The sequence below is a fragment of the Sinohyriopsis cumingii genome, chromosome 3 (genome assembly GCF_028554795.1).
Source record: "Sinohyriopsis cumingii isolate HCF-2022 chromosome 3, ASM2855479v2, whole genome shotgun sequence".
NCBI lineage: Eukaryota > Metazoa > Mollusca > Bivalvia > Unionida > Unionidae > Sinohyriopsis > Sinohyriopsis cumingii.
In genome coordinates, this window is record NC_142963.1 from 79,813,338 (window position 1) to 79,829,646 (window position 16,309).

At 39.2% G+C, this 16,309-nt stretch overlaps 1 protein-coding gene across 1 annotated transcript in view; it reads left to right on the plus strand.

Annotated features, from left to right (window-relative positions):
• The window catches only part of LOC149803177 (fat-like cadherin-related tumor suppressor homolog), an 80,257-nt gene that overhangs the window by 38,674 nt on the left and 25,274 nt on the right, over positions 1 to 16,309 (plus strand). The window contains exons 5-6 of the mRNA XM_089952792.1: positions 14,253 to 14,360; positions 14,679 to 14,765. Of these exons, the coding sequence (XP_089808918.1) occupies positions 14,253 to 14,360; positions 14,679 to 14,765 (195 nt within the window). The remainder of the gene's footprint in view (positions 1 to 14,252; positions 14,361 to 14,678; positions 14,766 to 16,309) is intronic.

The window sequence follows — 16,309 nt, forward strand, 5'->3', positions numbered from 1 at the left end:
TTCATCCACTTCTCCGTTGATGACACCAAGAACTGAAGAGTACTTGGAGACGTTGATCACACCAAGAACTTATCCGTTGATGACCCCAAGAAGAACTTCCCCAGTGGCAGGACCCTCCAATTTAGTGTCAGTGGCTGCTGCTCACAAAGTACCTTCTCCCAAAAACAAAGTTCAAAAAAGATCGGACATGTTACAAAGTTTACTGGATTTGTCCAAGCAAGAACTGGCTCGATTTAGTCCGTTGCGTACCCCTGCACGACGTGTCATGCCTGTCCTCAAACTGATACGACGTAAAGACAATCAGTGGCGTTCAAGTATAAAAAAGGCCTGTGACCAAGTCGGGGTATCAGTGTTTTTCGTGCTCCTGAAGACTCAAAGATGTCACCCTCCAGAAAACCCCAAGGAAAGAAAAGAAAAGGACTGCCTCCTCCTTTAGTCAAACATGGGGACATGTTATCTGTCCTGTCCAAAGCTTCTCCACCTCTACGAAAAAAACTCATTCAATCAGCCGCCAAAGAGGTCATCGATACCGTGTGCGAATGCTGTCTGAACGTCTTGAAAGGAACGATCCCTTTGTCCAAACACCAGAAACAATGCTTAGGTAAACATCGTCACATTCTTCGCCAAATGGTTCAAAAGAAAATTCCCATTCGTCAAAAGAAGAAGATGTTGGTCCAACGTGGAGGCATTTTACATTTTACCCGTCTTGTTAGGTCCCTTACTGAAAGGAGTCTTGGGAACCATGTTGGGAGGACTGGTGGGAGCAAGATAAAAAGGCCCTCGGAAGTCCCAAGATCTCAGAATTGACCCCTGACAACCCCATGGAAGGACGAAAACTAGCTTTAGTGCCTTACAAACGATGGCTGGAATACCATCGTTGGCAAGAACAACGCACCCCGCATTTACCTCCCAATCCCCATTTGAGCGAGATGTCCCAGTTGCAACACGAATTACAGTCCTTGATGGATCTCCAAGATTTGTCCGAAACAGAAAAATCGCAAAAGTACGGTCAACTCTTGCAACGACTGCAACTCATTCACCAGAAAGCTTTAGACGAAACAGCTCTACCCACTCTGAAAGATTTTAAGACCTTGATGAAGAGTCCAGCACCATCACCAGTACCAGTACCACCACTACCAGTGACCAAGACAGAAAAAGGAGAAGAAGAAGAAGAAGAAGGGTTTCAAACTCCACCAGAAAAAGTACGCAAGTTAACAAACACCACCTACCTCCAGAATTGGATGGATTAAAAAGATGATGGCCACCCCTTCTTCATCACAAGAGAAAAAGAAAGTGAAGACAGAAGTGAAGACAGAAGTGAAACAAGAACCGATATCCCCCACTCAGACATCCTCCTCTTCAATACCCATTGCTGGTCGCACACGCAAAGCATTGCAATCCAAGAAAATACCCCAAGAGAAAAAGAGTAGCATCCTCCAAGAGTGTGTGTCTTATTAACACACAAACACAAAAAAATGGAAAAAGTCTTAGCCAGCATTTACTACGATCCCTCTCATCCTGCAGGTTACGCAGGAGTTCAAAAATTGTATCGTGCTGCCAAAACTCGATTGAAAAGTCTCCGTTTACCTCAAGTGCAACGATGGTTACAAGAACAAGCTACCTACACTTTACACAAACTCATTCGACGCAAGTTTGCCAGAAGTCGCACCCGAGTGGAAGGCATCGATCATCAATGGCAAGCCGATTTAGCCGACGTCTCTCATTTGGCCAGCTACAATCGTGGCTACAAATATTTGTTTTGTGTCGTCGACGTCTTTTCCAAATTTGCCTGGGTCGTGCCCTTGACTTCCAAATCGAGCAGCGAGTTAGTGCGAGCCCTGCAACGAGTGTTGAAACAAAGTGGTCGTCACCCTCTTCGATGGCAAACGGACAAAGGTACCGAATTTCTGAACCAAGCTTTCCAAAAAGAATTAAAGAAACGTGACATTCATTTTTTTACCACCGAGAATCCCGAAACCAAAGCCGGCATCGTGGAACGTTTTCAACGCACTTTGAAAGAACGCATGTGGAAATATTTTACGCATCACCACACTCTGAAGTACATCGACATCTTACCGCACCTGGTGCAAGCGTACAACCAATCTTACCATCGAAGCATCGGACGTGCCCCGCAAGAGGTGACTCCCGACAACGAAGTGTTGGTGTTTGAGCGCCTGTTTGGTACGTCCCCGACGAGGGCTGTCCCCAAGAAAAGTGGAGAGTTGACCGTAGGAGATTGGGTGCGCATTGGCAAAACCAAACGCACTTTTGACAAAGGTTACTTACCTAACTGGACGACCGAGTTGTTTCGTGTCACTGGACGAGTGCATGGTCGTCATCCTGCCGTCTATAAATTGGAAGACATGAACGGAGAAGTGCTCAAAGGAACGTTTTATTTGCCCGAGTTACAACGTGTGACCAAATAAGAAGACGGCGTGTACGACATCGAAAGCATTCTCGAACGCAGAACCCGTAAAGTGGGCAAACGACGTGTCAAAGAAGTCAAAGTACGTTGGAAAGGATATCCACCCAGTTTTGATTCTTGGATCAACGCTTCGCAAGTCATCGACTATAAAAAGAAGTGACCATCATGCCCTTTCACACAGACGCAGCTACGTCGACCACTCCTTCACCCAGTTCTTCTGTGCAAGATTTACAAAAACAACCCTTGTGGGTGTGGTGTGGAGAACGTGTGCCTAAAACGCAAATCGTCTTTTTCTGCCAAATCTTCGTGGTGTATTGTGTCATCGGGACAGCCATTGCCAATTTGAGTTTGCAACAAGGAGACAAACAATTGTGGACCATTTTATTGAGCAGTTGCATTGGTTACCTGCTTCCTAATCCCTCCCTGAAATTCCCTTCGAACGGGAACCACGGGAACATTGTGTCCAGTGCCAGTGCCAGTCACCACTCCAACAACAACCACAACCAGAACCCCATTTTGGGCGGAGACACGCCTCTAACGTCCAGTAACCCCTCGGACAGCCACAGAACTCTGGAATTATGAGTCACCAAAACCAATTTTACTTAACCTTACCCAGTGACAGTTCCATGGAGGTGTTTCCCAAGAACACGTTGTGCTGTTACACGGCCAAATTACCTCAGGCCATCCCGTTAGATCAAGAAGCCCATTGGGAAGTGGCTTTGGTAGAAATGATTCACCCAACACAAATCAAAAATCAAAAACATCACTGAAACTGAAAACTTTTTTGAGGTCGAAATCATGAACCAACAATTACAAGAAACCATGATTGACATCGGGTTTTCACGCGACATAAGACCATCCAACAGTTCACCCTTCAATATCTACACCTTGAAAATTCTGTCAGGGTTTTATTTGGCCAACATTTAGTGGATACCATTGCTTCCAGGTTCGAGTCAGCCTTTGGCAAAGCCCTGAACAAAGCCGGAAATAGTGTCACCCTGGAGTACCATAAAGTGGCTCGTCGCTTACTGATGAAATTTCAGGATACCCAAACGTTGTCCCTCAGGTTCAATGGTAGTTTGTTTGAAATTTTGGGTGGACATGCAGGAATCGTCGCAAACAATTGGAGCCCCAAGATCAACAGTAATATGGATTTTTTTACAGAGCTTTTGGAAACCCGGTAGAACTGAACCAAGGACTGAATTTGATGTTTGTGTATTCCGATGTGGTGGAGTATAACGTTGTGGGACACACCTCCTTGCCGTTACTGCGTGTCATTCCTTTCAAAGTGGATAGTACCACGACCAGTGACCAGGAAGGTGGGAACACTTATCACGTCCACCGGGAATTTGTACATCCTCACTATTTGCCTGTCAGTAAGTCATATTTGGACACGGTCAACATTGCTATAAAAGGAGATCTGGGACAAAATATTCCATTCACCAAAGGAAAAGTCATGGTGAAACTCCATTTTCGAAAACGGTTCTCTAGCGACTCATGTATCCAGTGTACCGAGGGGTTGCTCGACAGCGAGGACACGGTTTAGGAGATATGTTGAAATCGGCCTTTCGTTCGGTGGCCCCAGTCTTGAAACCGATGGTGACACGCGGATTGCACGCCTTGAAAGATGCGGCACTGACGCAAGGAAAAGAATTTCTCCAAAATGTCATCATCGACAAACAAAACCCTAAAGAAGCTTTCATGAGGGCAGGCAAGAATGTCTTGCTGCAAACGGGTAAAGACCTTTTGGACCGACGCGAAACACCTATAAATGCCCTGCACGCTACCGAGTCAGGCATTCCTACTTCCCTGACGCCACAGCAAGGACAAGGCAGAAAGAGACGACGAAGAAAACACCCTTTCACCAGACTTCACACGTCTAAAGCTAGAAAGGCCAAGAAAAGAAGAACCGTTCGAGACTTAGACGTTTTCGATTATTGAGAAACAGCAACAAAAAAAATGATGCACCGAGAGTCTTGCGCTTGTTCCAAGTCGGAACTGGATCTCTTTGCCATGCCCCCCACCATGATGACCATGCAAGAATCCCAGTGGGTGGAATTTCATCCCGTCTCCTCATTGACAGATTCCGCTCCCATCGAGTTTGAAATCAAAGGACAGCCCGAAGATTACATCGATCTGAATAGCAGTTACTTGTACCTGAAAGTCAAAGTTCGAGATAAGACTGGAGGTCCTATAGGCGATGAAGCAGTAGCTCCCGTCAACAATTTCATGCATTCCTTGTTCAGTGGAGTGGACTTGTACTTGAATAACAAACTAGTCAGTAGCAGCATGGATACTTACCCTTATCGAGCGTACCTGGAAAACCTCTTGACGTACGGAATAGACGCCAAGAACACTCATCTCGATGCCTGTGTGGTATGGGAAGCTGACGATGCAGGCCAGTTTGAAGAATTCGAAACTACTACAACCAAAGACCACAATGAGGGATTTGTAGAACGAAGAAAGAGAATCATGGGAACCAACACAAGTTTAGAACTGATGGATCGTTTGCATTTGGACATGTGGTTACAAGAAAAGTATTTGCTGAACGGGGTGGATGTCCGCCTGAGACTGAATCGTAGCAGTACCGCTTTCCGTGTAATGGCTGATAGTGACGAGTACAAAACCAAAATCGAAGAAGCCAGACTCTACGTAAGACGCGTGGAAGTGTTACCTAAAGTGGGAAACGACATCAGTCAGACGTTGAGCAGAACGACCGCCAAGTATCCGATCCGACGCGTGGAAGTGAAAACCTTCACCATCCCCAAGGGACAGCAATCCATGATCCAAGATCATCTGTTCCAAGGTCAGCTACCAAAACGTTTGCTCGTTGGTATGGTCGAGAATGAAGCCTTCAACGGAGCTATCGCTAAAAATCCTTTCTACTTTCAACACTTCAAGGTGTCCAAGATCAAAGTCAGTCGCGATGGCAAGACCTTGTGTACCCGACCTTTCGAACCTAACTTTACCAAGAAGAATTACTTGAGATCGTACTTGTCCCTGTACGAAGCCACTGGTCAGTTAGGAACCAACACTAGTCACGGTATTACGTACGAGGATTACGCAGGAGGCTATGCTTTGTGGGCTTTTGATTTCACTCCTGACCAAGGCAGCGACGAGGAACATTTCCACCCTATAAAATCCGGCCAGATTCGTGTGGAAATTCAGTTTGAAAAACGAACCCCTGATGAAACGGTGAACGTCATCCTGTATGCCGAATTCGATAATACGATAGAAATCAACAGTTTGAGAGAAGTCATTCTAGATTATTAGAAGCCATGGAAGACTGTTATCCCTCTTTACCTCGTGGAGAAACTTTGGAGATGGAATGTGAGGAGACCGTGGAAAAAGAAGAAGTTATCATGATGAAGTCAAGATGGCCAGAACAAGAAGCCCATTTAGTCTCCTGTTTTGCCAAACACTTGGTGGAAAAAATGACGGAATTGATCAAGAAAGAGTGCTATGGATGTCAAAACGATCATCCCAGTCAAATTCAACACGATAAATGCCTGATGTTGAGTCAAGAAGAAAAATTGGACGAGTATCTGGACGAAGCTTGGAGTCTCATCTCAGACGAAGTCGTGTTGCACCAGTGGTATAAAGACTTGCGTGAACATTCTTGTCCACCATTAACCACTCAAGAGATCCATCGTATCGAAGCTCTCCTGAATCAGAGTGAGGAGACGAAACGAAGAAACGGTTACTTGTCAGACATTTTCAAGCAAAAAGTCAGGATCGAATTGATGACTTATTATTACCTGTGAAGAAGAAAAAAAAGCAAAACATGGATACCTGGGAACTTTATTACCTTTTGAACCACAGTTCGTATACGGCTTCTTGGAATCCTGTCGTCTGTACTAAAGATGAACTCCCTCATCGCAAACCTCAAGACCATCAAGCTTATGTCATCAACACGGACGACAGTCATCTCCCAGGAACCCACTGGGTAGCCGTCTACTTTCCTCAAGAAGGATGTGTGGAATATTTTGATTCGTACGGATTGCCTTCTTTGGAAGACTATATCATTGACTTTATGAGAAGAAATGCTCAGACCACCCGATTCAATAATGTGAAATTACAAGGCACAGATTCCTTGGTGTGTGGACAGTACTGTGTGTATTTTCTGCATCATCGCAGCCTGGGCTATTCCTTAGAACATTTAGTGACTCATTTTGATCCTCGTTCTTCTGCTAGAAACGATGTGAAAGTAGATCGGTGGTTTTGTGACCATTATGCTTATCTTTTGTCTCAAGCTAGGAAACGTAGTGTCCATCAATGGCCTAATGATTTCCAACAGTGGAAATCACAATTTCATTCACAACGTTGTCAGCCCTGTTTAAAGTAGAGAGTGAATTGAAAAAAATGTTTGTCATTTGAAAAAAATGTTTGATGTTATATGGTTGGATTATTGTTAAAAAATGTTAGAGTTGTTGGTTAGTGTTAAGTGATTTTTGAACAAAAAAATGTGTTTTGAAAAAAAAATGCCTTTGTGGTTTGTTTGGCTATAAGAATGTTTGATTCATGCTCTTTGACTTCTCTCTATCTCTCTCATGACACTCATTGAACGTTGCGGCTCGAAAACCGTAGAGGGATGTTTTCCTTCACGTCCGCGCTTTGACTTTAAGAACCGGGGGGAGTTTCCAGTCTAACCATCCATTGTCGACTCATCCTCCTACGAAGTAGTGCTCCAAACTAGCTAAGCTAAACGAAGCCTACGTGAATTTGCATAGGGTCAGACACAGTCTGATACCGAAGCCAGAAGAGATAGAGAATGTGAGAATGTTAAAAGTCACTGAAGACCTGATAGAAGAGCCTTTCAGAGAAGAAGTGAACAGGGAGAAAGAAGAATGGACAGAGAAGTACAGACTTCAGAGACAGCAGCAACAGCAACAAGAACAGCAGCAGCAGCAGGAACCTGAACCTGACAGAGGCTTTGTCGATTGTCGTATCGACACCAAAGAGTTCTTCTTCTCTTTCCGAAGAAGCAGACCTATCGTCAGAAAGTCTATCCTCAAAGGACGTCGCATTCTTAGAAACTAAAAGATTGCCATAGCAAACATAAAAACAGCCCTTTTCAGGGCTACCCAATACTCTAGAAAAGAAATAACAATCGATTTGCCAATGTGTGTACGTAGAATAGTGTGAATATAAACACTAACTCTTTTTTATAGTGTGAGTGTATGTGTTTGTAAGTGCTCACGTACGTTGGTGTGGATAGTAGATTAAGATCATGGGTTTTTTTGGTGTTTGAGGTGTGGGGAGAGTAGATTTGGTGGTTTGATTGCTTTGCGTATGTGAATAGTATATTGAAGTGATTAATGAAAAATTTTTTTAGAATAGGAATGGGTCGTATAAAAAAGTGAGTGAGTGTTTCTTTTAGGTCCGCGCGTTGTTTGGTTATGATCTAGGTAAGATCAATTTTATGTTTTTAGGGGGATGTTTTCCTTTCACGTACGCGCTTTCACTATAAATTGAAACTCGCTGGACAGTCTAGCTACCCTTGTTGATTGATCAACAATAAAAATGAGTAGTAGACTTGAAAAACTTTTTGAACTCCAGATGCACCTGGAATATGCCAGATGCCTCCTGAACGAGCTGGCTGCGGAGGCCCTTGTTGAAGAAGCCAGGATAGAACAGGAGGAGGAAGAGAGAAAAATAAAAGAAGAGGAGGAAAGAAAGAGAGAGATCAGGTGTCACCCTATGATGAACCCTGTGTGCAAGGTGACACCTAAAGCAAGAACATCTCCCCAACCTGTAGCTGCACCACATTTACAACAGGAGGTAAGGATGCCAATTCATCCTAGAATAAGAAAAAGAAGAAGAGAAAGGGAAGTCTTCACTATTCCAGAGACAGAAGATTGGAATAGTGAATCCACTCAACCCGCCTATGCACTTACAGCAACAAGGGTGAATTGGCAAGGAGACTGGAGTCGAAGATGTGTGTGTGGTGCCATACCAGGAAGGTGCCAGCATTAGATAGGTGCATCTGGAGTTAAAAAAACAGCCCTTTTCAGGGCTACCCCAATCTCTAGAAAAGATATAACAATCGATTTGCCAATGTGTGTATGTAGAGTAGTGTGAATATAAACACTGACTCTTTTTTCTTGTGTGTGTGTGTGTGCGTGTGTGTGTGTGTGTGTGTGTGTGTGTGTGTGTGTGTGTGTGTGTGTAAACGCTCACGTATGTTTGTGTGGATAGTAGATTTGGGTTTTATTTTAATGCTTTGCGTGTGTGAATAGTAGACTTGGGGTTAGTTTATTGCTGGTTCACGTATGTGAATAGTATATTATATGAAATGAGAAAAGTAGGGGGATGTTTTCCTTCACGTCCGCGCGTTGAGTGGTCCTGATCTAGGTAAGATCAATTTCGTTTGAGGGTGATGTTTTCCATCACGTCCGCGCTTTTCGTATAAGAACCCACAGTATTCGTCGTTCAAACCATTCTACATAGAAGATGGCTTCAAACCACCTCGATAAATTGCAAACATTGCAAGACGTCCTGGACAATTTGGGCATGATGGAACAAATGCTAGTAAGACTAAACGAAGATCATTATTCTTATAGTCCCCATCGAGTGAAGATGGAGATTAACAACTTACGAAAAGTAAAGGACATGATAAGTGATGTGATGAAAGAAATAAAGGAGGAGAAGGAGGATGAAGAGGAAAGGATAAGGATAAGAGAATGGAATGAAAAAATTGAAAAAGAAGAAGAGAATGAGAAGAGGAAGAAAGAAGAGGAGGAGAAGAAGAAAGAAGAGAAAAAAAGGAACAAAAGAAAGAAAAGAAGAGAAAGAGTGTAGGAGAGAAAATAAGAAGTTGGTGGAGAAATAGAAGAAATTAGAAGCAGAAGAAACCCAAAGGCCCTTTTCAGGGCCACTCATAGGTCTCGAAAAGAGATTTACTTTCCATTGCCTACCCTTTTTTTTCAGTTTTTTTTATAAAAAAATCCCATGTTAAATTCCCCTTGTCCCTAAAGTAGTTTTTTTTTCTCTGATGTTAAATTCCCCTTGTCCCTAAACAAGCCCAAACTCTATTCCCATGTTCAATTCCCCTTGTCCCTAGACAAGCCCAAACTCTATTCCCCATGTTCAATTCCCCTTGTCCCTAGACAAGCCCAAACTCTATTCCCCATGTTAATTCCCCTTGTCCCTAGAGTGGCCCAGCAATTTTCCCCATGTTAAATTTACATAGTCCCCAGAGTGGCCCGGGGGGGGGGGTCTGTAATGCTAATTCCCATTGTCCCTAGGGTGGCTCCTTTCACTACTTCTACATGTAGCTTGAAGTAAACTTTTCGCTATCTGTTAAGTTTTAAGTTGGGTATTGGTTTGGAGCAGTGGAGATATAGAATTGGATGTTTCATCCAGCCAAACAAATCTCTGAAATCTATATCGGTCACAAAAATGGAAATCAGTGGTTTACCGCTGGCAGTGAAATGTGTATTGTTTTTCTTGTTATTTGTGCATGGAGTGGAGACTAATCCAGCTCCTGGATCTAGTGGGAGACCCCAAAAACCAATGAAGTAAGCAGAACACATCCACAAACGACAAGTAGTCCTCTCATTAATACCAGAACACATCATCTTACCGAGGAACAGGTGGCACACTCGCAAAACCCATTACATGGATGGATTACTCTGAACCCAATCGGACAAGTCCAATTCGGGCTAGTGTTTTTGTACTGACGCAGCAGAACACCCGGGCCTCAGCAAATAGTATGACGGAAAGAGAAAGGGAAGCTATGAATGATGATATCATTTATAGAGTCTGCAGAAAAAGATTGATTCAAGCTTGTGAAATTTAATGCTCGATAAGAAATGAAGTAAGGAAACTTAATGAATGATTTTTATCTTTTGAATCTTCTCTAGATAAGAAGAAAATCAAAAATGAATTGCTGAGTAATCATATTATGGCCCTATGCAAGATTATTAGGAACCTGACGGGGAAAGTTTTTGAATTGGAAATACGATTGCAGGCGAACATAAAACTGCTTGAACAACAAGAGAAAAGCTCGTGCCAATCTTCTGGACATTGCAAAAAGCCACTGAACAAGGGCAAAAAAGCTTTCTACAAATATGACAAGCTAATAATAGACAGTTGCGCGCATGTATTTGAGAAGGTTAGAAATTATGCTGCTCTTGTAAACAAAATATAGGATTCAGGCCGAGGCCTGCAAAATGTGTATGAGGAGAACGGTTCTACTTCTGTGCTAGGTTGTTTGGTATGGAATATATCTGGTTTAAGTGAGAAACTTTCTAGAGAATAGAGGTCAGATTTGATTAATTATGTTGAAAAATTTGATCTACAGTTCTTTGTTGAAACATGGGCAGATACTACTGATCTGTTTAATATTAACGGTTACAAAAACTTTTGATAGCGTAAGAATTATATCACAATCTGCTAAAAGAAACTGGGAGGGGGGTCTTGGTTTTTGTTCATGAACCCCTCTTCAAGCATTTTAATATATCTAGGGAAAAAGTTCCACAAAAAATATTAGTTGTTTAGTAATTTTGTCTAAGGCTAACATACTGAAGTGGAACTTAATTTTTGGTTTTGTTAATATGTCACCTGAATACTCCTCTATTCATTCAGAAGAAAATGTATATACAGTGGTAGCGAATGAATTAGCTCACCTAAAAATGAAATATGCTTACTTTAAAATAATAATTGCATTTTAATGCCTATACCGGAACGGAGCCAGATGTTATCAAATATAATAGTATTATTGACCAACTTCATGACCTTAATTATATAGAAGCCGAAGTAACGTATGATCGGGCTAATCAAGACGTAACAGAGATAATTCTTTACGGCGAAAAACTTTTACAATTATGCCAAATGACTGGATTGAGAATCGCCAGTGGTAGATGTGGATCAGATAAAGGGATAGGGAAATTTAGATGTATCCATGGCAACTCGGCCTCAACATTAGATTACATCCTAGCCGACGTATGTGTTTTAAAAAATATACCATCCTTTGACCTTGATGATAGATTGGAATCATTACACATGCCCATTGTATGTTCACTTGTCTCCATGGGTAAAGTAGAGCAAAATTCTATAAGTATTTCTGGGGGTAAGGAAATAAATAAATACATATGGAACAAAGAAGAAGGTCTATCTTTTATCCAAAATTGCAGTGATCTATTATCTCAAAATATGGTCAAGATTTTAAATGATATTAACAATAACAGATTAACAATGATAACAATAATAGGAATAATAAAGACAATTTAGAGAATGTAACTCAGTTAGTTATAGAACTAATCTACCTTTAGGACTTCTAGCTGTTATGTACACTATAGACAGTAAATACAACACAATGCAATAAATTTGGATTGACATTAAAGAGTTAAGCGATTCTAAAAATCAAAGTTTCAAGCCTGGAACATATGCACAGGCATATGAGAACACATAAACATATAGAAAATATAAAATATATTGTACTGAAAAATTCAACTGTGAAAATAATGCAGAATTACAGAAAAGCAGAAGGTATTTATATTACTAGAACTGTTTAACTGTCTTAAGATTTCATCCATTTGAGACATCAATTATGAAAAGAAGAAATGCTAATAGCCTGCCTTATCTCACTGGGAATGTTATTTCATACCAGTGGACCAGTATATTGAAAACTTTTTTTAACGATTCCTTCTTTGGCCTTAATACTGTATACTGTAACGTTTATTTCAGAACGACCTTAAATTTGCAGTACCATCAGCATCACTTTGGTGAAAGATATTGTTTAGTTAGACAAGAATGGCTTTCGTGGACACAGTATGCACAAATGTGACCTTTCTAACAAATATTCTTTCACGTATTGTTAAAATTTGTATATTATTCATGCTTCCTGGAAATTGCCTATACATTAATCTAGCATTAAATGGCATGCCCTCTTTTGGAGAATTAAACGTTTTATTATGGATGAATTAAAGGTATTACTCCAAATTACATTAACCAGAAATGGAGAACCAATTTTTTTATAAAAAGATGACTTATACTAAAATCGAATTAATGTTTTGATTTTCATCAGTAGCCGAATATAAGAATTAACCTTTTTTGAAACATGTTTAATGTGAATAGAACAAGTGAGATTGTTATCTGCAAATTCGCCAAGAATTATATCATGAGAGGCCATATTAAGGTTCACACTGTCAAATATTACTTACAGTTTGTCACTATCTAGCCTTGCAAATTTTTGTTTTGTTTGCAACTAGTAGTTTTTTCTGTATTTTTGATCATACTATTTTCCTTGCATAATACTTTAAGTAAGCTACAAGCATCTTGTAAATTATTTTCGAGTACAGTTTTGGTTTTACCTGACTCAGATTGTGTAGTATCCTCTGCACAGAGGTCAGCACAAGAAATTGAATTTCCAATCTTAAATCATTGATAAATAGAGTGAATAGCAGAGGTCCAAGGATAGAGCCCTGTGGTACTCCACACTTAATAGTTTTACTTTCAGAACATTGACCATTTAAAGATATTTTTGTACAGTTTAGGTAGTTTTCATTGCATTTATAAATTTTCCGTTCTGAAGCAAAATTTTATTTTCTACAATATCAAAATCTTTACAAAAATCAGCAATTTATCAATAATAAATATAAGTGCAGTTTCACACAAGTGAGTCTGTCAAAAGTCAAGAATGGATGAGAAGTGCTAAAATAGCTGAGAAAAAAAACGTACATGTTTTTCTAGTAACTTGGAAAGGCAAGGAAGGGTAGAGATGCATTTGTAGTTATTTACACCATCTTTGTTCCAGCTTATACAGTGGAATGAAAACCAATAAGTTTTTTTTTTTTTAAAATTCAACAAATAATTTATTTCCCTAGAATACAAAGTGAAAATTTATAAAGATCATGCAGTATTATGAAATAAATCCCATATTGTCCTAAATGTTTTATCACAAGTCCAAATGTATGAAGTTCCAAATGAAATCAAATGGTATTCCAAACAGGTTCCATTATTGAATATGTTGATTAGCCTATAGTCTTGAATGTGGTAATGTGTTAATGACCTGAAATATGATGATGTACTAACAGTTTTTTGATGTCTCACAATAATATATTCTAAAAATATTCTTGTCTGAATTCACTGTAATTCCAAATTAATGTTTCCATCCAAGAATATTGTTGATGAGCACTTTATATTTTCAGTGAATAATAATTTGAATAAATAATTCCACCAAAATGAAAATCTCAGCACACCAGTAAAACTTCAAGGTGTTAAGGCAAGAATGAGTAATTTCTCCAGTAAACATATTGACATAAAAAACTAAGACACAATAGTAGAACCAGGATGATGGTCAAGTGTTCATGCCAAGAAAATTTTATGTTGTCAACAAGATAAAATCTGCAATAAAATTATAATATAAAAACAGTAAAACATTAGGTTGACCAGGTTTTTCATGGGGGAATCCCAATGTCCTAGACTCATATTAAGATAAACATGATTTACATTAATAATGATATGAATATTTAGTCCACATTCATAGAGAGAATTTTAGCTGTGTATTATATTGTCACTGGTCAGGTACACTATGAACTTGATTTTGGACTAAGGTTAATTACAAATCACAAATATGCATAACAAATGACCTTTAAGAAAAGCCAACAGATAATACAAAGTCACAAAACTATATATATATATATATATATATATATATATATATATATATATATATATATATATATATATATATATATATATATATATATATATATATATATATATATATATATATATATATATATATATATATGCCTTTGTTATAGGTGTCCATAGTTGTATGCTAATTTGTGTTCAGTTTTCTTTCAATTTCAACTTTCAGTCTACTTTATTTGCTATCGAGATTGAACCTAAAAATGAATTCCTGCCATGGTTTTGCAATATGGACAACACAAAGATTTCATCTTCAAAGAGTATTCCAGTAAATGAGGTATTATTTATTCTTATTTTAAATCCGGTAACAAAAATAATTAGAAAATGTAGGATGTTTGTTTTTGTTGAGTAACTGTCATTAGACAATCACAAAACTGCAGTGTAGCTCTATGATTTCTCACATGTTTCCCACCCCTTCATCTCCCTAATCCCATGGTGGGGAGGAGATAGGAGAAAAATCATTATTTTTGGTTGAGATCTTTGTATCTACAATCAGTTTCATTAAGATGATCTTCTTTTTCTCATTTATTTAGTTTGAGCTCTTCACATTTATTGCTGTATTTTTGCTGTTTCGTCATTCTTTTTTTAACTTCAGACACTACCTAAAGGTGGAAGTATATGGGACTTTAAAGTATGTGATGATGATAAATTTGATACCTCAACAAGACAAGTCTTGATAAAGGTATGTGCAATTTAAACCACTTCTTGTGTCAGTTGTACCAGGTTTTCAGATCTTTTACACTATTTTGGTCATAATCATATTTTAATGGCTCAGTTTAAGTGAAATCATAAGGAAAAAATTGCACGTAGATGTCTATTTTTAGACAAGATGTATCTGCACTTAAGTGTATGGATAAAAGAAATAGTGGTCAAGATAATATAAATACCTCTCCCACAGCATAATATTTGTTGCTCTAACTACATCAAGTTTGATGACTATGTAATCTATATTACACAGTGATATGGAGGTAGATGTTGTTGTTGTTGTTGTTATAGGGCTTAACACAATTTTTCAGCACAAGATAGGCTATACATGGTGGCCAGTATTAATGGTGGAGGAAGAACCCGGGGAAACCCCGGAAAGAACCACCGGCCCAAGAGAAGCTACCAGCAAGCTTTCTCACAGGTAGATATTGTAATCATTTATTCATTGTTTCACATTGTATGATATGGGGTGGGTGCTGGACAAGAGCATCCTACAAAAATGTGAATGATTCAATATTTTATTTATAACTGTCATGAACTGGTCCTTAATGCTGCCACTTGGGTGTAAAATGTAGGTCATAACAGCCTAAATTAGATTTGAGAGGATTCTTATCCCTGGAATGCATTTCTACATTAATTTCAATAACTGTGTAGGAAACAGAGTTTGTGAGATGGGGTTAAAGACAAGAATAACATTACATTGGGTGTTAAGTTTAGCTCACGGTGACCACAATTAAGCTGGTAGGGTAGTAATGATCAGAATACATGCCACCATGATGTTTCATGACTGTGCAGGCAGCAATGTCTGAAAAATACAATAAATGCAAACTGTATAGGCAGATATCTGAGAAATGAACCAAATTGCAAAATGTTAAAGTTGCCACTGGAAAAAAAACATTAACATTGCGTGGTGTAATGCTGAACAGGACACACAATATGCTGTAAAGTTTCTATGACTGTATCAACAACAATGTTCAGGAAATGCAACAACATCCAGTTGTCACTGGAATGTAAAATTTTGGTCACAGTGACTTACATCAGGTTTAAAAGGGGCAAATTACTTAAGCTGTATACACATATAGTTTAAGGAAGGCATTCTTACTCATATTTCAGGGTGTCATTATCCTAGAATTGCTGGTTTGGTACAAACTTTGGTGAATCGTTGGGTATGGCATTTAGCTCACATTTCTTTGGCATGATAAAACCTATAAATATGTTAGAAGTCAAAACCAACAACATACACATTCATGTCTGTAAGGCAAAAGTGTTTTAAAACTGGAGGTAAACACAAAAACGTAATCTTGCCATTCGATTATACAAGTAATATTTTTTGCATGTTTTTGGGGCAATTACTATCTTCTTTGTAAGCTAACAGAAAAGTGCCAGTGCAACAAATTTTTTCATGATCATTAACACAAAGTTCTCAGAAAGATCTCATGTTGATATTTAATGTCAACTTATGTAAATGGTCAAATAACAATTTGGCATATCATCATTTCTGCGTAACCACACCCAATACCT